A 20,773-nucleotide genomic window follows, 5' to 3' on the forward strand; every position below is an offset into this window, starting at 1 on the left:
GACTGCACCTCCCGGGTGCCCCAACGGGGCATTTTTGAATAAAATTTGAATTTAGAGCTGTGATTCTCAAAGAGGAGAAGGAATATCAGAAACAAAATCTTCAAGGGGCTTGGTCAAAGGCTCCCATGCCCTTTTGTTCCAGTCCCCAGGGGGGCAGGGGGTCCCTGGTCCTGATGGGAGGGTGTGATATTCCCTCAGGCCTGCATGGCTGGAGTCAGGGGGACATTTGAGAATCAATAATATGTAAGAACAAATAGGGGGAAATATTTTATGGCAGTAATAAAGCATGTAAAAAAATGAGAATTCTCATCTTGGTTTTATTTCTTTTACTTTTACAAAACAATTGTTTTAGGATTTTCTTACAAAAAATTTTTAAAAGACATACAAATGACATTCAGGAGATGAGAATAATACTCCTCTAATACAAAGTCATGAAAATAAACAATAGGTCAGGCGCTAGACAGCACACGCAGCACATTTATTCGCCAAAACCAGAAACCCCCGAGTCAATGACTTCTACTTTTTCCAACGCAGTATTATTGGTTGTGGGAAATAATTTGCCTGAACTCTCTTTTTCTGTATCCTGTTTGGTGGCCTCCTCCCAAGTCGTCGCCAGAGGCCTCCCCATGGTTTCCGGAAGCATTAGGGATAGCAGTCCACTTATGAAGGCCAAAATCCCAACAAGCAGCTAGAAGGAATTACAAGAACAACAGTGAGTGACATATCAAGAAAGAAATGTACCCTTCAGAGAATAATAATTTCGGAACCTTTTTCAGAGGACAGTAGCATTAAATGGGATGCAACAGTTGTAATTTTTACTCCCCCGGGCAACTTTGGTCACGTATGTGGTCCGGCAGAATTGTCACTCGCTAATTCATTCACTGACCACCACGGAGAGCTACTCAGTAAATCCCAGTTAGTGCCTAGATTAGGACTCCTGCAGGCACTGTCCTAGGAGCTGCATGGAGATGCCCCATCTTCCCAGACCCCAGAGAAACCCAGCAACTGAACCTTGGGTTGGAACTTCACAGTCAGAGTCTGTCTTAGTCAAACCTGTCCCTGCCCCCCAAATCGGAACATGATCAATATTCAATAGATGACACAGAATGAATGAATGAATGAATGAATGGACGAGTGAATGAATGTTTCAATGAACCAAAACCTACAGAATTTAGGGGGAACCAAATAAAGGCCAATGGAAACTAACTGTTACTTTGGGGGGTAAGGGTCCATGTGATTTCCTAAATAATTCAGTATTTCTTTACTTGTCAAATTTTCACACAAAAAAGGCAACGTTTTAGATTAGCACCAGGTGTTTGCCTTTAAAAATGCAAATCACATTATACCAACTTTACCCCAATTCAAAAAACAGCAAGTCGCATTAAGAATCCAAGTCTGCATATCTATTCTCAGTGGATCCTTATGAAGATCCTGGGTGGATTCTAGAACTAAATCTCTACACAGTCTATAAAAATGGTTCCATCCTTACATAATTTAAACGCCTCCAGCCAAAATTACTGCCTGGGAAGAGTCCATAAAAATAAAATAAGGCCTGGTTTTCCTGACAGATCTACACACTTGGAGCGCACACAGTGCCTCCGTGGCGTGGTGCAAGGCCCCATCAGTAACACGCAGACCCGGGACGACGGGTTATTAGTTTGTTTTCCTGAACGCTGATAACCTAATTCTTAGAAATACTTGAGCAAGCCTGGAAGCAGTCGCAGAACTTAAAATGACATTCCAAAGGATGCTTAAAGGAGACTTCCGGTGCCTGCAGACACAGCAGGTGTACCCACTGAGTAAGTCTAAACAAGAGCTAGAATCACTGGAAGACCCAAATGAGGTCTGGATTTTTCTCTTTGCCTTGGCTGTGAGAAGGATAGTCAGGACATAAACCCATCACCCTCCACCTCCCTCCTCTCTCTCAGCATAAGACCTAGTCTCCTGCCTCCCCACCAGCTCCCTCTACCCCTTGAGCATCCTCACAAGGCCTCTACCCCCACCTCCCCACCTCTCACTCTCCCCCTCCACCCTCTCCAGACCCCACTGCTTCTGGCCTCCAAGAGTGGGGTGAGGGGGGCCCTGGGGGGCTGGGGGGTTTCCTCTATCAACAGACTTCCCTCCTCACATGTTTTTGACCTTTTCCTTTCTACCAGTCATTTTCCTTCAGTAAAAATATCAGTTTTCAAGCCTCCTAGAATCTCTGTGTCCTCTCCGCCTGGGAACTTGTTCCTGCTACCCATGTGAACTTGGTTACTTAAACTTCCTGCTCCTCCGTTTCCTCATCTGTCAAACGGAAATAAGAGTAGTACCTGCTTCAAAGGATGGTCGAACGCATTAAATTAAATGACCCATCTAAGGTACTTAAAACAGCCCCTGTCCACGGTAAGCAGTCAATAAACGTGATCACATCATTCAAAGAAACCAGAGACGCTCCCAGCCTCGGCCCACGCCCCCCAAGCTGCTAGCCCGTCCGCAGGCCCTCTCCCACCATCCACAGAAGCTGCTCCTCCCAGGCCACAGACTCCTAGCTGCCAAACCCAACAGACCTTTCCTGTCCTGCTCCTTCTTAGCTGCTGTCCTCTCCTGCCTTCCTCGCCTCCTCTCATCCTTTGGGGTCCTGGCCCCCTCCCCACATCCCTGGCTGCTGCACCTGGCGCTCCTTCCATCGCACCTTAAATGCCATTGTTCCTCTGCCCTTCCGTCTGCTCTCCTCCCTCACCTCTTCATAAACTGGCTCCCACACCCATTCCTCCTGTGCTCTGAGCTCTAGACCTGAAAGCCATCTGCCTCCCAGACACCTCTGCTGGCCGACCTGCAGGTGCCTCCCACACATCACACACAATTCCAGTGCACTGTCCTTCCCCGTTTCAACCTGTCCCTCCTCCTGGGTTCCCTCCAGCTGCCAAGAATGGCTCTGGCATTCCTCCCACTCCCGACCTCCAGCACACCCAACTGGTCACCAGGTCCCGTGGATGTGACTTTTCTATCCTGTTGTCTCTCAGTCACCCTTAGCACGAATGCACTTCCCTTCTGACCTCCTTTGACATCCCTGCCTGTTTTTCTAGATTCTCTCCTGACTTCTATAACCCACCCTGGTGTTAGCAATAAGCTTGATCCCAAACCCAAACTGGCCATGTTCCTTTTCCCCTGTAAGCCTTCCTGTGCCCCCTGCCTAGAATTCCCTTCTCTCTTTCTCCTCTGGCTGACTCTTACTGGCCCTTCTAGCCATAGATTGAAGGCCCCCTCCTCCAGGAAGCCTCCCCTCTGGCCCTAGCTTGGGTTACTAGACTTCTCTTATAACCCATAACCCTGGCATTCCCCATCTACAGCCCTCATCTCTGGGGCTCGGGCTGGTTTGCTCTCCCGCCTTCTCCACCACACTGGATGGACGCTTCTCAGGACACTTGTTTCATTTCTGCTCCACGGCCCCTAACGAGGAGGTTAGTTCAAGAACAACACTCAATAAATCTTTGCCAGACTAACTGAAGAATATAAAACTGATATGAGTTAGTGTCCACTTGTTTTTTAGATTACTAGAAAACATGGTTGATAATAAAAGCATCAGAATGAGTGATTTTCACGTGCATCTTTTTAAAAGAAAAAATACCAACTTATCTTCTAGATCCGCATTTCCATTCCTCCAAATGAAATATTGGCTCCCTAGGCAGTTTGGCACCCATAAATAAACTTAATGAGAAATTCTGTAATTTATTTTTTTACTCATTAAAAACAACAAGCATCATCTGTTGCATCCCAAGGAAGCATATTCCCAGAATCTCTCTGCAAACGTACACAAGACCCTGCTGACAGAGGTGGTCTTGGGGACGGGGACAGGGGCACTCAGGGTCAGGGCGGAGGACTTGTTTCTCTGCATTCCCTTTTGTACTGTTTCTTTAACCTGTGTGAAAGGCATGGTATTTGGGTTGGAATCCAAGCTCTGTCACCTCTGTGACCTTGGATTACCGATTACTTTCTGCACATCAGTTTCCTGGTCTGTAAAATGGGGATAGCAACAAATAGTATCTGCATTCTATGAAGACCGGTTTTTGTAGTTTAGCATAACAAGTGCTATTTAAGTACCTGCTAAATAAAATTTAAAGTCCCTTTTGACTCCATAGTCCCTAACTGACTATTATGGATGTCTTTTTTTTTTTTATCCTTATTTGGTTTTAGTATTCTTATAGCAGTTTGCTTTTATAGATTTATTTATCTTCTGTGTGTTTCAGCTTATTGGTTTCAAAAATGCCTTCTCCACTTCTATCGCCTATCTATATAATGAGGAGCACAAAGTGCTAGCACAAAGGAGATGCTTCTAGAAAAGTCCATGCCCTAAATAGGATGGTGAACTCTCCAAAAACACATCTCCATGCAGGCCAGACAGCACGTATCATTTCTCAACCTCAGAGTCAGCTCAGGAAAGATGCTTGCCTCCCAACACTGCAACTAAGCAAACTTGACCAAGTGCCTGTTACTGGGACATGAGAGAGATGCAGGCTAGGCCAATGATTCCCAAAGAGTGGGTACACAGCACACCACCCGTGTGTGCAAGGTGATTTTAGGGAGCGCCGCATGCTCTGTTCTATGGTGAGATCTCATTGCTTTATTTTAGAAAAACATATGACTAGCAAACACACCCACGATTTCGCTGATGATACTGCTGAAGACGAAGCTGATTTTAAAAGCCAGTCTATTTGATTTAAAATACCAATTAAGTGATAACATGAGTGGCACATAGACAGAGGGAAATGCTTTGCTGGATACAGTCATGGGGATCCAAAGTTTCCTGTCCTGCTAGAGTCCAACAGTTTAACCAGGGGGGCAAAGACACATGTGCAGATCATAAAGCCAGACTGTGGCTCCACATGGGCTGGGAAAGCAGCACAGGTGAAATTCTACACAGACTGGGGGGAAGGGAGATGTGGGATGGTGGGATCCAGTGTCTTTCTCAGAGAAGTAGGGTTTGCTCTGCGTCTTCAAGGATACATGTGCAAGTTTAGCAAGGAGAGATGGGAGAAGGCTTCTCTGCAGAAGGGATGAGACACAGGAGGAGGGGGCATGCAGCAGAGAAGGAAATGCGTGAGGAAATGAAATAAAGCAGGGGAGATCTGCAGGGGGTCCATCTGGAAAGGACTTCAATATCCAGCAGAGCTCAGATTTTCTTCTGCCCTGAAGGTGACGTGGTAGTCAGGTCGGAGCTGTGATGTGGCAAACTCTTCTGATGGGGTGGGTGGAAGCACAGGGAGAGGATCTGGGAGGCAGAAGGTGGGGGCCATTGAACTGATGAAAGGTAAGCTGAGGCGGTTTTGAGAAGGAAGGTGAGGGTTTGATGTCATGGATGGGGAGGAGAAGGGGACAGAAGAACAGGGCAAATAAAACACGGATGCTCAAGTGTCATGCTGGAGGCCACTGACCTCTACCCCAAAGTGGGGGGGCAGAGGAGAAAGGCGTTAAGGCACAGACCAGTCCTGTCTGGCAACAGCTGACTCTGTTGTGAGACACCCCGGGAGAATATCCATGAGACCAGGGGAAGCATGGGTTTGCAGCATGGAAGGGAAGTCAGAACGGAGAAGAGGTTATCCATGCAGGGACTGGGGAGGATACCTGGAATGGGCTCTTGGAGAATCAATCTATTTAAGGGGAAACCAGAAAAAGAATGAGGAGCACTGAAGACGAGGGACAGCCTAGAGAGAGCTGTGGCAAAGAAGTTCAGAAGGGGGCACCTGGAGGAAGGGGGAGAGGGCCAGAGACCCAGGGCTCTCCCCTAAGTCTCATAGTGCCGCAGGCCACCCCCAAGCCCCCACCCCCAACCCTCCCCTGCTCCCTAAGCCCCCACCCCCACCGTCCCCCATCTTACTCCTGACCAGAAGCCTCCTCCATGAAAAACCCATCAAGTTTCAGGTAAGTTGAAACCCAGACCCCTAAACCTCTCCATCAGGCACCATAGAACCCTCCAAGCAGCAGGCAGCCTCCAGAATTCACCTTGACCTGCAGGCACACGGTGGGAACCCAGAGGCGAGGGCGGCGTGGGCCCGCTGACAGGGCCGAGGCCCTGGGACGATGGAGACCAGAGCTCTCCCTATGCAGCTTCAGGAGATGGGTGGGGAGAGGTCCTGCCATAGCAGGGCATGAGTGCAGTTAAGGGCTCACCGGGGGCGAAACGCAATCACCGAACACAAAACAGCAACCACAGCTCTACTTACCGACTGGTGAGCTGTTAATAAGGTTTCTAAAAACTTCCGTAATTGAATTATAAACTGCCTTCCAAGAACTAAAAATACAGAAGGCAGTGAGCTGCTCTGCCTCTCTGTTGCCTCAGTGAGGTTCTCGAAATGATTCCCACCTGTGGCAGGAAGGTCCAAGCGCTGGAGAGAGAAACCCAGAATGGGGCCACGATGCTTCCCACACGGCTCACCATGCTGCCGCTTCCCACAGCCACCGACCTGCGAACACAAGGAGCATTAAGACAGCAGCGAGAATTGGGACGAGCAGAGAGCACAGGCGCCCAGAGGGACGGACCGCCTGCAGCCCCCGTCCCCACTCCCAGCAGAGAATAAATATAACAGAACTTAAGCTCGGCCTAATATACTGGAAAATCATTTTACACTAAAGTTTCAAGAATCCCTTGTGATTTATTTATTTATTTATTTAAAGATTTTATTTATTTATTCGACAGAGATAGAGACAGCCAGCTAGAGAGGGAACACAAGCAGGGGGAGTGGGAGAGGAAGAAGCAGGCTCATAGCAGAGGAGCCTGATGTGGGGCTCGATCCCATAACGCTGGGATCACGCCCTGAGCCGAAGGCAGACGCTTAGCTTAACCGCTGTGCCACCCAGGCGCCCCTCCCTTGTGATTTATATCCACATTCTGCGAAACAGTGGTACATACAAGCATACAGATAATTCGAGACACTCAAGACCACCCCCCCCCCCAAAAAAAGGTAAACCATTCTTCCTTTGCTATGCAGATGAGGCCCTTCGGTATATTCATTCAGTCTAACACTGAGAATCACACTGGTCTTCTAGAGCAGGAATTTGTTTGGGGTAGGGAATGGACGGGCATGGGGGAGAACGGAAGATACACATCTATGGAACATTCTATTTCAATTTGTTAAAGTCAAGCAGTATATTAATGTGCTTTTCTTTAAAAGCTATTTAAGGTAGCCTTATAGAATGTCTAGTAAGAAGGAAAGAATGTGATTTAATGTGAATAAGTATCTCTTATAAAGCCAAGGAGAGAGAGGCCCCACACTGGAGAAACCAGATCTGCCAAACACCTCGATCTTGGACCTCTAGCCTCCAGACATGTGAGAAAATAGATTCCTGCTGTTTCAAGCCACCCAACCCTGGTGTTTTGTCATGGAAACCCTAAAAATTAAGACAACGGACATCAGAACATCAAGAGACACATCCTGAGAAAATTAGCCTTGAGCCATACGGAGAGTCGTGTAAGTCAACTGTATTTGAGATTTAAAATGATTTTAGAATAATAGAGTGTGATGTCACAACACTTTCTTTAATATCTTTGCTAATGAGGTGTAGACAAAGCCTCAGATTCAGAATCAGCATCATCATGTGACTTTCCCGTATCTTAGAGCTCCAGTGACTGCGACAGAAAGAAAGCATTGCTACTCAAAGGTCAAATATAATGAAACGACATGTAAGCAAAAGATACCAAGAAAACAAAAGAGGAAGAAGTAACTCTTACCTTACCATGGTCGGGTACAGCTCTGCCGTGTAAAGGTAAATGAGGCCAAACGATGCCCCTATAGCAAATTTTCCAGCCATAGTCACCACCACCGTCCAAATAAAGTGATCCTGAAAACACACGTATTAGTAAAATAGACCATTATGAGTAATATTCTTAAAAGAAAAATAGAAAATGTTAAAAATTATGATTTAAAACTTTCTAGTTATCCAATATTGTTCAACACAATGAAAAGTTTCATTTCTCTGTTTGAATTTATTTTGTAATCCTACTCATGGTCTGTAAAAGCTTTTCATCTTTCTGAAATTTAGAGAAAAGTATAATAGTGCCTCCCCCAGTCTTGGAGATGTCAAATTACCAAATTAGAAACGCCATTTGCGAAGACTGTTATGGAATGAGACACGCCCAGATGGTACCGGTTCCAATAATAACTGACCCACTCCTTCTGGAATTGATCCAAGCAGGATGAATCAAAGAACCTTAAGAGCAAAATGTGCCCTTTGTGACAGTAATCCTCTAGCTTATAAATTCTCTTCAGAAAATAATTTGAAAGTGATAACTGAGCTATTGAAACAGTTTCTTTTTTTTTTCTTTTGGTCGATGAGTTTCTCAACAGTGACACCTCTCAGCGCCTCCAATGCAGTTTCTGCTGCCCCTGCTGCGCTCCCCGTCCAGCCGTGGCTCACAAAGACCTCCCACGTTCCATCTTTTCTCTCCTCTCCTGTCTGCCAGCTGGATGTGGAGACCCAGGGGACCCTGGAGTTCGTGAGTTGAGCGTGGCGGTGCCTCTGTCGACCTGAATCCCTGAATGACTCCATGGAGCCAAACACCCCCCCACCACTCCCACCACCACCAACCAGGTACGCCCACATCAAGCTGTCTATGAGCAAGAAATAAATGTCTATTATGTGAAGTCACTGGGACTTGACAATGCCTCTAATACAGCAACTAATGTCACCCTGTCATCCTGATTACTGAGTGTTTGTGGGATGAATCTGTTGACAGTATCTGTTGTAGACAGTGTTTGTTGAATGAATTAATGTGACTTGAAACACACTGAAGTATGCTGACACTGCCATTTGGGGAGAAACTTTATTAGAAGGAAGAAATTTGTGGTCAAGTGTTAGTGCCCTGTTTCTAGAAATCCCCATCAGCTACTCTGCTTTCCCCATTATCACAGGGGCTTAACCATTATAGAATCAAAGGCTCTGGGGTTCTCCTAAACCTTCACCAGCTAGCTCAAAGGCAGCTGTCATCAACTCAACTAGTATACCTGTAAACCACTTTAAAAAAACAAACAAAAAAAGGTATGGATGAAGTTCCCTCAAACTGGCAGCAACCTCCTGGTCTTCAGTAGTTTTACTGCCTCCACATTAGTTGGGTATCAATCAGCTGGAAATTTCAGTTACATAAAACATTTGATTCGCCAACCTTGAGATTTAAGTGAAGTATTACAATAAAAAGAAGTCACTGGTTAACTTAAAGTAAATTTCAAACAATATGCAAAACTTAATATGCCTTGCTCTAAATGGTAAGATACTATTGCGGAATAATTATATAATCCTAAAGAAAATTATAGAAAGTATTTTAAAGTATTGTTAGAGTGACCATATTTTCCAAATCAGGAATGAAAACACAGGTTCTGATAACATTTGTGGGAGGGAAGATGAGGAGCGCTTCTGGATGCAAGAGTTCTTCTAGGGGATGGTGTTTGCCCAAATATCGAAATGGGAAAGTGGTTTCAGTAGCTCATGGCAGTGTTTCTCAGTAGGAAACTGCATTTTTAAGAACAAGCTTCTTGAGGGATTTAGGTGTACTCGAAATTGGAAACTATTAATCTACTGCAATGAAAAACAACTATTTAAATTGAAACAGTCCTGAATATAAAACTCATTACATCTTCCAGATGTCTCTATGGCTTCCTCCCTCCTTCAGGTTTCTAATCAACGGTCACCTTCTCTGAGAGGCACACCATCCTCGATCACCCTGGATAAAATAAACACATATGTCTCACACACACACACTCTCTCTCTCTCTCCCCTCATCCGTCATCCTGTTTTGGTTTTCTTCATACTGACAGAAACTTGATTCACTGTGTGTCTTCAGCACCTAGAACAATACCTGACACATAATATATGCAGAATACATATTTGTTGAATGAATGAATGTTTAAGATAATAATAATCACTGGAACATGTGATCAACCTTCCTCATTCAGGACCATTGTGTTTACAAAATACAACACTGGTCATCTCTGGGAAGTGGGATTATGGACTTTTTTTTTTTTACATTTTCCTTATTTTTTTTGTTACAATGAACACGTATTACTTACATCACAGAGAAAGAACAGTTTTTTTTTTTAATTTTAAAATATTATGTATATACTCCGTCCATATGTCTGAATTCATCTTCATACTTACTGTCATAGTATAACTAACCATGCTTTCAATAAAACATAAAAATAACTCACCTTGGGGATCACCATAACCACACCACAGAGCAGTGCTCCTGAGATAAGGGAGAAGGCCAGAATGTTCCTTCTCCCTATACGGTCCATCCCCCAGCATATGAAGATGTAGGCAGGAATTTCCACTGCACCTGTCATTGAGTGAAAGGGCTCTCTATAAGCCATGGCAACCAACCACACAAGGGGACCGCGCCTTCTAACCCACCACCCAAAAGGAGTGATCAGCCCTCTTCCCGCTTCCAGGGGCCCCTAAGAACCACCCAACGCCTGCCCTGCAAGCCCTACACCTTTTAAGCTCCCTGGAGTGAAGAGGATGTGTCCTGTGAAGTGCACTAACGCTCCCACAATCCACCTGGCACTTATCACCTGTCCTGGGGATCTTGCCCCCTACTGGAAGCTCCCCAGTACACAGCATGGGGCCCAGAGGACAGCCTGTTGGATGAATGCATAAGTAAATTCATAGATGACACTGATAATTTCTGATCTTTGGTTTCTCACGCTTGGCAGAATGAAGGAAAATTCTAGATCAGTAACTTCAAAGTTAGGAACTGAAGTAGAAAATTCGGTGTCAACTAGGTACACAAACTAATAATAATGCGTGATGGATTTTTAAATCTAAAAATAAACATCTAAAAATCTAACATGAATCCCCTACGAAACAGAAACGGCCTCGGGCCTCTTTTACTGCCCCACCACCAAAGTAAAGAGCTGGATCTCTAAGTCCATAACTGATTTAAAAGCTCTTCTCTTTGAATCTGAGATCCAGGGCCAAAAAGCACTATGTCTACCAGCCAGAACAAAACAGGAAGCAAGCAAGATCTTTCGGCCAAACTGAGCAAACCCAACGATCTCCTCTAGGAAACTGCCATTGTTTACCAGCCCAGATCTTCCAAGTAATTCAGTGTCGACTTCTCCCCTCCCTCTGCAGTTTGCCTAATCTCAGGATGCTCCTCCCCAGCCGATCAGGAGTGACCTGCCCTTGTCTGCGCAACTGCAGAACGTTGCAAGCACCTGGAGAGGCAGGTCCGCCTCGCTGTCTCCCACAGCTTCTGAACACATCATAGGGGTAGATACGTATACTCCGGGTGAACATTCTCAGTAATACATCAGAAATGTACACAGCTCTGCTGCTCAAAAAAACACTGGCCGGGCAAAGGCAAAAAATAACATTCCGAGCCGCCTTTGAGCGCTGGTCTCGCTCCCTTTCATCGACATGGAAAATAGTCAGCTCTGAAGAAAATGCTCCCTTCCATGGACCCTGCAGAGGTAAGGTCCATGCTTTCAGGCCAGGTCAGGGTGTACGTCTCTTACTCTACCTTTTTTTTACTTTTAAGAGTTTATCAAGCACTTTTCAAGGTCAAATAAGATAATGACCCTCAAAAGAGCTGCATGGAAGTCAGCCTGCCGTAGTGTCCCCACTTTCAAATGGAGAGTAAATGCTTTGAGCCAAATGAGTAAGGGACAGCTCAGGGACCAGAAGCAAGATCTTCGGGAGCCAAGACTCCTTTCCTGCAGCCTCCGTCCCCCACTGCCTCCCTCTGTGCCTCAGGACTGGGTGTTGGGCCACCAACCAACTTCCTGGGGTCTAGCCAAGCAGGGCATCAACTGTGAAATGGCTGAAGAGACACTGAAAGTATCCAACACTGGTTTTTCTTGGGTTGTTGCTTCAGGATATTGATACCACGTCTAATTTTTGGTGTGACTGTGTCTGGGATACAAATGGTGCAAGCAACGAGGTCCAAGCCTCCTGGGATTTGGACAATCTGCCATTACTTTCTTCACTCTTTAATACAGACCCAGTTCCGCTCCTATTCCCACATAACCCCAAAGGGTATGTCTTGAAGCTGCTGAAGTATTTATCACCTGCAAGTGGCACAAAACCTGGGCTGAAATCCCCACCAGCCCCAACCCATCTCGGGAGATGAAAACTCATTCCAAAATGTCACAGCCTAGAAACACTGACTGGAAGTGCCTGCCAGCAAGAGGACTTCTGGGAAGAGTAATAACATGAAACCTCCAAGACAGTAGAGAAGAGAAAACCAAGTATATTTATCTTAGAAACATTTTTATATTTATGAGATGTCCCAGTTTCTTGAGAATTTATATCTCTATTAAAACAAAGCAACTGTATCATAACGATCTAAGAATTCTAGCTTCCCTAAGCTTCCCCACGTCACACCCCACCCCACTTGGTCCTCCTGCCACTTGCTGCTCTGTTCTAGGAATACTGCATCATCTCTCAAACTGACTTATAGAATGGGTTTGAAGCCAAGATGGACTCTGCAAACTTGTTGGTTTGCCCAAAAAGAAAATAGTGGGTTTTATGGGGGGGGGGTTCTGCTTAAAATGACTTCTCTGGTAATTCCTGCTGAGCTATAATAAACAAAAACACATGTGTCATCAGAGCACTTTAATGAGAAGGGATGCTATCTATATGTAAAAATGTAAAAGCAAGATTTTTCTGAGAATAATAGGAAATGCAGGCAGCCTTTGTGAAAATGACCAGAAGTTAAGACTAGATGGACAAATACCGATTTCTAATACTTCTCTCATGTTTGGTGTGAATTTGGTTGACCCTCAGAGTCACACCTCAAGACGTCACACCAATATCTGGAGCCATTTTAACCTGCTACTAAAATGAAGGAAGCATGACAACGAAATTATAGTTGCACGTATTTAAGTGATCTTACTGACTGTAATTTCTACATTAAGGACTTTTGAAGGTAGAAAGATACCAGAAGATCTCCAAGACATATTAAATTTTAAAAGGAAAGCCACATACAAAAAACAATAGGTAGTGAATGATCTCTTTATCTGGACAAATGTATGAAAATGCACAGAAAGAGATCTAAAAGGGTACAAGCCAGATATTATAGACATCACTTCTCAAAGAGAGTTCTGAGATGGGGGTGGGCTTGCAGGAAGGAAGCAAGCAAGGAGCAGAGGCAGAAAAGAAAGGAGAGACTAAATTCTTCTGACTGTTGGCACTGTTTTAAAAGAAAATATATACCTGTGTTCCAGCATAATGACACTAAAAGAGACCATAATAATATAGTTGGCGGTATTGTTCCTGGTAGAGAAAAGACAATAAAAACACACTAAAAACATGGTGGAAACATCACTTCATTGCTACACTTAAATATAATTTAACTACTTACCCATGAGGAAGAGGTTTAAATATTCATTGCCTCCCAAATGAACAGAATTCAAGGAGAAGAAGTAGAATCCCAAACACCCAGTGAACCAAATCAGCCAAACAGTAAGTGTCCTTGTTCCAACATTCCAGTCATAAAATAGATCTAACAGGTTGTGCTTCTTAACTTCAAGGGGTTCATTGCCAACAGGACCATTTAGGTCCAGTGACAAAAGTTCTGACAGTTTACAGGAGCTTGCCCTATTCCACTTGGCCATGGTATCAACTACTCTTTGTGCTTCTTCATATCTTCCCTCTGAGAGAAGCCAAAATGGTGTCTCTGGGAGGATCCAACAGCACAGGAAAAAGGGGGCAGTCACTGTGGAGAGGACTATCTGATAGATCCACCAGGTCCTGACAAAGTAGCCTGTCAAAGCCACCACCATTGTTCCAATGGAAAAAAAAGAATGCATGTGGATGCATGCCCACGTCCGAGACTTCACGCCAATAAACTCCGTCACATAGACAAACACCACCACGAGATAGCCACTTCCAGACTGAAAAACAAAGCAGGGAGGGTGGTCCAGATTTAAGGTCACATTTATAACTGCTGAGGGGTCTGATCTCTGTGCATATCACACATAAGCAAGAAAGAAAATGACAAAAATTGTTTTCTGAAACCCTTACTACATTTATCAAATGGTGTTCAATCCAATCCATCCTTCTTCTTTAAACGGTTCTTTTCATCCTTCCCCCACCCTCGCCACCCCCAATGGCCAAACTCGAGAGGTTATGTCTGATATAAATGAGAGGCTATGTATGATATATGTTAGGCACTGCCTTTGGTCTCATGTAAGGATTCCTCTGTAGCGTGCACTTATTTCTCAGTTCATAAACCCGTAAACGTGCTTACCAATTTCTCTATATACAAGAGGTCCTTAGTATTCAATCCTAAATGGTTAAATGGGAACAAAAACTTACGGTAACTAACGTGAAGAGAAAGATTTGACAGAAGCTTTATTTTAATGAGCAACAAAAGAGAAAATTTCATGAAAATTAGAAACTTCGGTGCACCAAAGGAGACGACCAACAGAATGAAAAGGCAACGTACGGAATGACATATTTACCAATCCTATATCTGATAAGAAATTAATACAGGACATATAGAAGACTCCTAAAACTCAACAACAAAACAAACAATCTAATTCAGAATGAGCAAAGAATTTAGATTTTTCCAAAAAGATAAACGAATGGCCAACAAGCACATGTAAAGATGCTCAGTATCACTAACCACTAGGTTATGCAGATCAGAACCACAGTGCAATACCGCCACATTAAAAAAAAAAAAAAGGCAGAAAATAACAAGTGTTGACAAGGATGTGGAGAAACTGGAACTCTTGTGCACTATTGGTGGGAATAGAAAATGATACAGCTGCTATGGGAAGCAGCACAGGGATTCCCAAAAAAAACCTAAAAATAGAATTACCATATGATCCAGCAGTCCCACTTTAGATATATACACAACACAACTGAAAGCAAGGTCTCAAAGAAATCCTTGTACACCCATGTTTGTAACAGCCTTATTCACAATGGCTAAAATGTGGGAGCAACGCAAGCATCCACGGACAGATGGATAGACTAGCCAAATGTGGTCTATCCAGATAATGAACTATTATTCAGCCTTAAAAAGGAAGGAAATTCTGACACATGCTACAACATGCATGAACTTTTAGGACATTATACTAAGTGAAATAAGCCAATCACAAAAAGATAAAATAATGTATTGTTCCACTTATATGAGGTACATAATGTAGCTGAAATCATAGAGATAGAAGATAGAATGTGGTGGCCAGGGGCTAGGGGGAGGAGGAAATGAGAGTTAGTGTTTAATGGGCATACAGTTTCAGTTTTGCAAAACGGGAAGAGTTCCGGAGATAGATCGTGATCATGGTTGCACAACGATATGAATATACTTAGTATCACTGAAATGTATACTTAAAAATGGTTAAGGTGGTAAATTTTATGTTATGTGTATTTTACCACATTTTTAAAAATTGGGGAAAATTATTTTGAAAAAAAGCCTGTTTTTAACAAAATTTAGACTATAATAGCAATATGTGATCATTCTTGGAATAAACAAAGAATGAATCCAATGATGGATTTTTTTTGTGGGGGGGATGATTGAGAGGATTAGAATTTTTCCTACAAGAGTATTTCACATTTGACTTTTATAACACAAATCATAAAGTTAATTTTTGCAAAATTATTCGAGAGCCAAAGGCCTCTCTTAACCCTTTGATATTCAAATCATACTCTTTTGAAGGCTCATCATGTCATTATCCTTGTGGATGTTAATTTCTTCAAACGTTAACTGTTCTAGCTCTGCCACATCCCAGTTGGCCAAGGGATTTGGGTAGGATGATTTCGTTTTCCCCATTGCTCTCAAGGACTTTTTGTAATCAAACATCTTTTGTGAGACCTGCACTTTCTCCTTGCATCAGAGAGTCAGAAAGAGGCTAACCTACAAGCAATCTCCTGTGACAGAGAGGACGACACTAGTAGTAAGCAGGGATGTGTGTGATGCGGCCTATGCATTAATGTTCAGTTTAACGTTTTTGTGACAACAGCTTTCATTTCTCCATACAATCTTGTAATTGCAGGACTCAGATAATGAACCCTGATAACGAGGACTCCTACACCCAAGAATCTAGTTGTTTGGTAAATGTTTGCTGCTGTTACAGTAAACAAAGATGGCGATAACCGTCAAATGCTACAAATTTCCCGCATTAAGTCAAGCAGTCACATCAGTGCCTGGCAGGGTTGTTTTTTTCCGTATTAATTCTGAGTCCACTCCCACCTCCTATGCTTACTTCTATCACTGGGTTCAGACAATCCGTACACAATTATGTAATTCTGAAACACTCCTTGGATCCATTCACACCTGTCACCTCCACTGATAACACTCTGTTCTTACATCTCCCCTGACCTCACCCCCACATAGCAGCCAGAATAGCCACTTCGCCCCACTGAACCCCTTCAGGAGATTCCCACTGCCTCTAGGAAATCAAGCAAACTCTTAATCATCCTCCAACCCCTGGCTAATCACCCTCTACCCCTTCAGCCTCAACAAGGCATTTTATCTCCTCTCTATTCTCCAGACAACTGGACCTTCAATTCCTTCTCACCTTAGGGCCTTCTTACTTGCTGCCTCGGTCTGAACCGTTCTTCTCTTACCCATTCTTCAGAACTAAAAAGCCCCTGACTCTCCAGCCTCTCCACCCTCCCAACTTAAGGCCCCCCACTGTCACACCTCCATTGTTAACATTGTATTTTTGAAGATGGCCCATCAGTGTCTTGCCTTCCCACTACACTGTAGGGTTATTGAAATAGTCTGGTCTGATTTACTTAGCATTACACGCTGAGGACAAATTCTAATAAATGTGTTGAGTAAATGAGTCTGCCTGCATCTTCTCTACTCAGAATTTAACTCCAACTACATTTTCCATGAAAATCAAAGACAGAAAATTAAGGCCACATTTACAAATGTATTCAATGAGTGGCTGTCTCATTTTCTCAGTATTTGCAAGACTGAAACAGATATTTTCAGAATTCATCCTCTTAAGCCTTCCAAAGGGGACCTTCACACTCTCTCCATACCCGTGCCTCCGCTGAACCATCATTCCCACCAAAGGTCTCAATAAATCTCACTCTGCAGTCACAGAGCCATTTCCCCTCATTCATTCCTCAGTGGAGACAGACTGCGGGTTGTTATCTGTTATAGTAAAAATTCTTAACATTCCTAAATACATATAATTACTTTTTTTTTAAGGGGCTACACCTCCAATTCTCTTAATTTTTTTTCTTTTTATGCATTGTCCCTATCCCTGGCCATCTGCATGGCTTCCTAGGAACCGTGTCCAGCCATCCATGAAGACTCCAAAACTGAACACACCAGTCTGCTCTGTGAGGGCTTGGGGCCTCTCCTGAGATTGCAGTCCTTGGCCTCTCCCTGGAATCTTGGCCCCTACGTCCTGTTGAGAGGGGATGCCTGCCTGTCCCTGAGTTTAGCAAGGTCACAAGCTCCTCCCACAGATAGAAACTTCACTCCACTGCCCTTGACTGGTGACCTCCAACAGGATTCACTGCTGCTGTTATCTGGCAGTTTGGACCCTGTCTGGAAGCCTCACCAAATGTGGGGGCACTTCATCACTGGCTGCTCCACTTCCAATACCAGTCCCCACCTGAAGGACAGCCCACCGTGCATGTTAACTTTAATCTCACGGACTCCTGATAACGACCCAGTGAAGCAGGTAGTATTTTCTAGTTTACAGCTTAGAAACTAAGGCTCAAAGAGGACACCATGTTTGCCCAAGGCCACACAGTGAAAAGCCAAAACACGACAAAGCTGGTATTCAAGCTCATGCCCTTTTCCCTATATTTTCCTGTTCCTCCTAACAGAAAAGCCTAATGCCTTCTTGTTTTCATTCCTACTGCACATTATACAAACGCCTTTCTTAACAATGCACCTTAAGCATCTGTTTGGCTCATGCACCCAGGGCCTGACTCGGCCAATAGCATTGCTCAGAAATGAAATCATGCCTTAGTAATTGTGGAATGTGGATCGTGGGCCAGGCGTGGAGTCAAACAAAAAGTCTCTGCCTAGTAAGCAACCATTTTTCATGTTAATGAGTTTCATTGTAACACAGGGCACTACTATTCCACAGAAAGACCTCTCAGTGGAAGAACAAAGATGAGTCCTTTCTCTCTCTCACCACATTCTAAATGACCCAAACGAAGACAGTTAGTCTCCATACGAAAATACTGCAGGAGAATTAATGAGGGTTTTTTTTTTAAACCACACACACGACTCACCATAGCGAGAAGAAAGCGTGCGATCATGAAGCTGTAATAATCAGACGAGAATGCCGCTGCTATGCCAAAGAAAAATATGCCAGTGCTTGTGAACCACAAGACAAGCCGTCTTCCTATCCTGAAAAATAAGAATCACACAGCGGGACAAGCAAGGTGTGGTTATAACAGTTCAAGCATTCACTCCAGCTCACGGAAGAGGAATATCACCTATGTATTTAATAGCTTACGTATGATTGCTGCTATTCATTCATGTATCTGGGGAAGTTATGAGTTTAACACAGGCAAGAGGCCTGTCTTTCAGTGGAGATCCCCAGAGAACTTGCCAACGTAGGACTGGTGAGGGAGAGGAGGGGGGATTTGTCCTTCTGCTCCCAGGCCTTCTGCTCTCTGACACATTGAAGCATCTTCCCTGTGAGGCTGGCTCTGCCCACAAGGGTAAAGCAGCTCGTGGCGGGCCTCCTTAAAAACAGAGGTCTTGCTACATTCTGCTCCTAGAATAAGCTGCTTACTTGCCCCAGATTTTCATAATGGGGAGGGGCATTTCTTTGTCTAAAAAGCAAACAAACAAATTATATTCCTGATGGATTTTTTTAAAATTGAGATATAATTCACATAACACATAATTCAACCTTTTTTAAAGGATACACTTCAGTGTCTTGTAGTATATTTACAAAGTTGTGCCACGCTCATGACTAATTCCAGGACATTTTCATCACTCCAAAAAGAAACTCGGAACCCAGGAGCCATCATTCCGCCTTTCCTGCTCCCTCCAGCTCCTGACAACCACTAACCTGCTTTCTGTCTCTATAGGGAGTTGCCTATTTTGGACATTTTATATTAACAGTCACACAACATAGGACCTCCTGTGTCTGGCTTCTTTTACTTAGCATTGTGCCTTCAAGTCTCATCTGTGACGTAGCGTATATCTGTACTTCACTCCTTTTTGGATCTAAATACATGCCACTGTGTGGCTGTGCCACAGTTGTTTACCCATTCATCAGCTGATGGACATTTGGATTGTTTCCGCTTTTGAGTTATTGGGAATAATGCTGCCATTAACTTTTTGTGAGCGAAATTTTGTGTGAACTTATGTTTTCAGTTCTCTTGGGTATATACCTAGGAGTGGAATTGCTGGGCCATAATGATAGCTCGATGCTTAACATTTGGAGGAACTGCTGAACTGTTTCCCAAAGGCGCTGCCCCATTTTTACAATGTCACCCACAACGTATGAGGGAACCAATTTCTCCACATCCTTGGTAACTCTTGTCTGTTATTGTCTATCTTTTTGATGACCGCCATCCTAGTGAGTGTGCAGGGGTATCTCATTGTGGTTTTGATTTACATTTCCTTAATGATTAATGATGGTGAGCATTTTCATATGTGCTTATTGGTCGTTTGTATATATTCCAAGAAATATCTATCCAAATCCTTTCCCCATTTTTAAATCGGGTTATTTGTCTTTTTATTGTTGAATTATAGGAGTTTTTTATATATTCAGGATACTGGACTCTTATTAGATATGTGGTTCACAAATATTTTCTCCCTGTGAATTGTCCCTGACAGATAATTTTAAGGCAAAAGAATATAGCCTTGAGATTCCAACTGACACATATGCCTGATAAAGCAGATGATATGCAAGCAAAAAAAAAAAAATCCTTTGCACACCCTCAGCCTTCTGTGCTCCCACACATACTAGTAGGGATGGTTGGCCCTATACACACATGTTCTCCAAACTCCTCTGAGCCCTGAATGCCATTTCATACTTTCTACCCATCTCCAACCAACCTCCTCGACCACCCACAATTGTCTCTACCAGCCATCTCCTGAGAGAACAGAGACCATCAAAGAGAAAGCCCCACAACTTCCTGTTTTGCCCACCTGCCAGCACAACCTGCATCTGCGTTCAGCTCTCTTTTCCTCGCTCCTCTCTAGAGACACACACCCTTTTCTCTCCAAATACCAGTGTGCAATCTTTGTATTGGATCATGCCTCTTTCCACCTCCTCTGAGAACTTACTCTAACAATTACTTCCTCTGCCTCTCTCTTTCTCTCTCTCCTCTGACTCCTTCCTTTCAGTTTAAGTCTTTTCCAGCCAAGGACAAGAACCTTCTCTGGACCCCATCACTCCTTCAGCCACATTACATCCTGCCTTTCCCGCACTGATGGCTTATCCTTAAGAAATCCCTACTTCCTCAGCTCCTGCGGTTCCTTAGCCAGTGACCACCGGGTCGCCACTGACTTTTCTGAGATGGCTCTCCAGTCCCCAGGGACCTCCAGGCTGCCTCTCTCAGTCCCGACCTGCCTGTGTTCTCTAGTGCCACTGACCATGCCTGCTCCTGAAGGCCCGCTCCCCATGGGTTTGCAGAACACCCCTCTCCAGGTTTGGCCCATACCGTCCTGAGGGCCCACCTGCCTCAATGCTGGCATTTCCTGAAGTCCTCTACTGTACGCTCTCTGCCCTTGTGACGTCATCCGCTCTCCTGGCTCGGATTCCTAAATACACGTTATTAACGGCCCCCTGGCCTTCGGCTCCTAGTGGTTCTTCTCCATTTGCACGTCCTGCACTGCTGTCCTCTTTTGTTATTGCTGGTG

At 44.2% G+C, this 20,773-nt stretch overlaps 1 protein-coding gene across 4 annotated transcripts in view; it reads right to left on the minus strand.

Annotated features, from left to right (window-relative positions):
- Positions 1 to 297: 297 nt before the first annotated feature.
- SLC22A16 (solute carrier family 22 member 16) overlaps positions 298 to 20,773 on the minus strand; it is a 41,896-nt gene continuing 21,420 nt past the window's right edge. For 2 of the 4 annotated variants that reach the window (XM_045798472.2, XM_045798473.2), the window contains exons 3-9: positions 18,181 to 18,298; positions 13,334 to 13,865; positions 13,186 to 13,245; positions 10,179 to 10,306; positions 7,709 to 7,818; positions 6,344 to 6,443; positions 298 to 688 (exon numbers count right to left, since the gene is read on the minus strand). In XM_045798472.2, the coding sequence (XP_045654428.2) occupies positions 479 to 688; positions 6,344 to 6,443; positions 7,709 to 7,818; positions 10,179 to 10,306; positions 13,186 to 13,245; positions 13,334 to 13,865; positions 18,181 to 18,298 (1,258 nt within the window). In that variant the 3' untranslated portion in view covers positions 298 to 478. The remainder of the gene's footprint in view (positions 689 to 6,343; positions 6,444 to 7,708; positions 7,819 to 10,178; positions 10,307 to 13,185; positions 13,246 to 13,333; positions 13,866 to 18,180; positions 18,299 to 20,773) is intronic. The other 2 variants (XM_045798475.2, XM_045798474.2) reach the window with 2 other exon arrangements.

Source organism: Ursus americanus, chromosome 11 (genome assembly GCF_024610735.1).
Source record: "Ursus americanus isolate L20-20 chromosome 11, mUrsAme1.1.p, whole genome shotgun sequence".
In the NCBI taxonomy this organism is placed as follows: Eukaryota; Metazoa; Chordata; class Mammalia; order Carnivora; family Ursidae; genus Ursus; species Ursus americanus.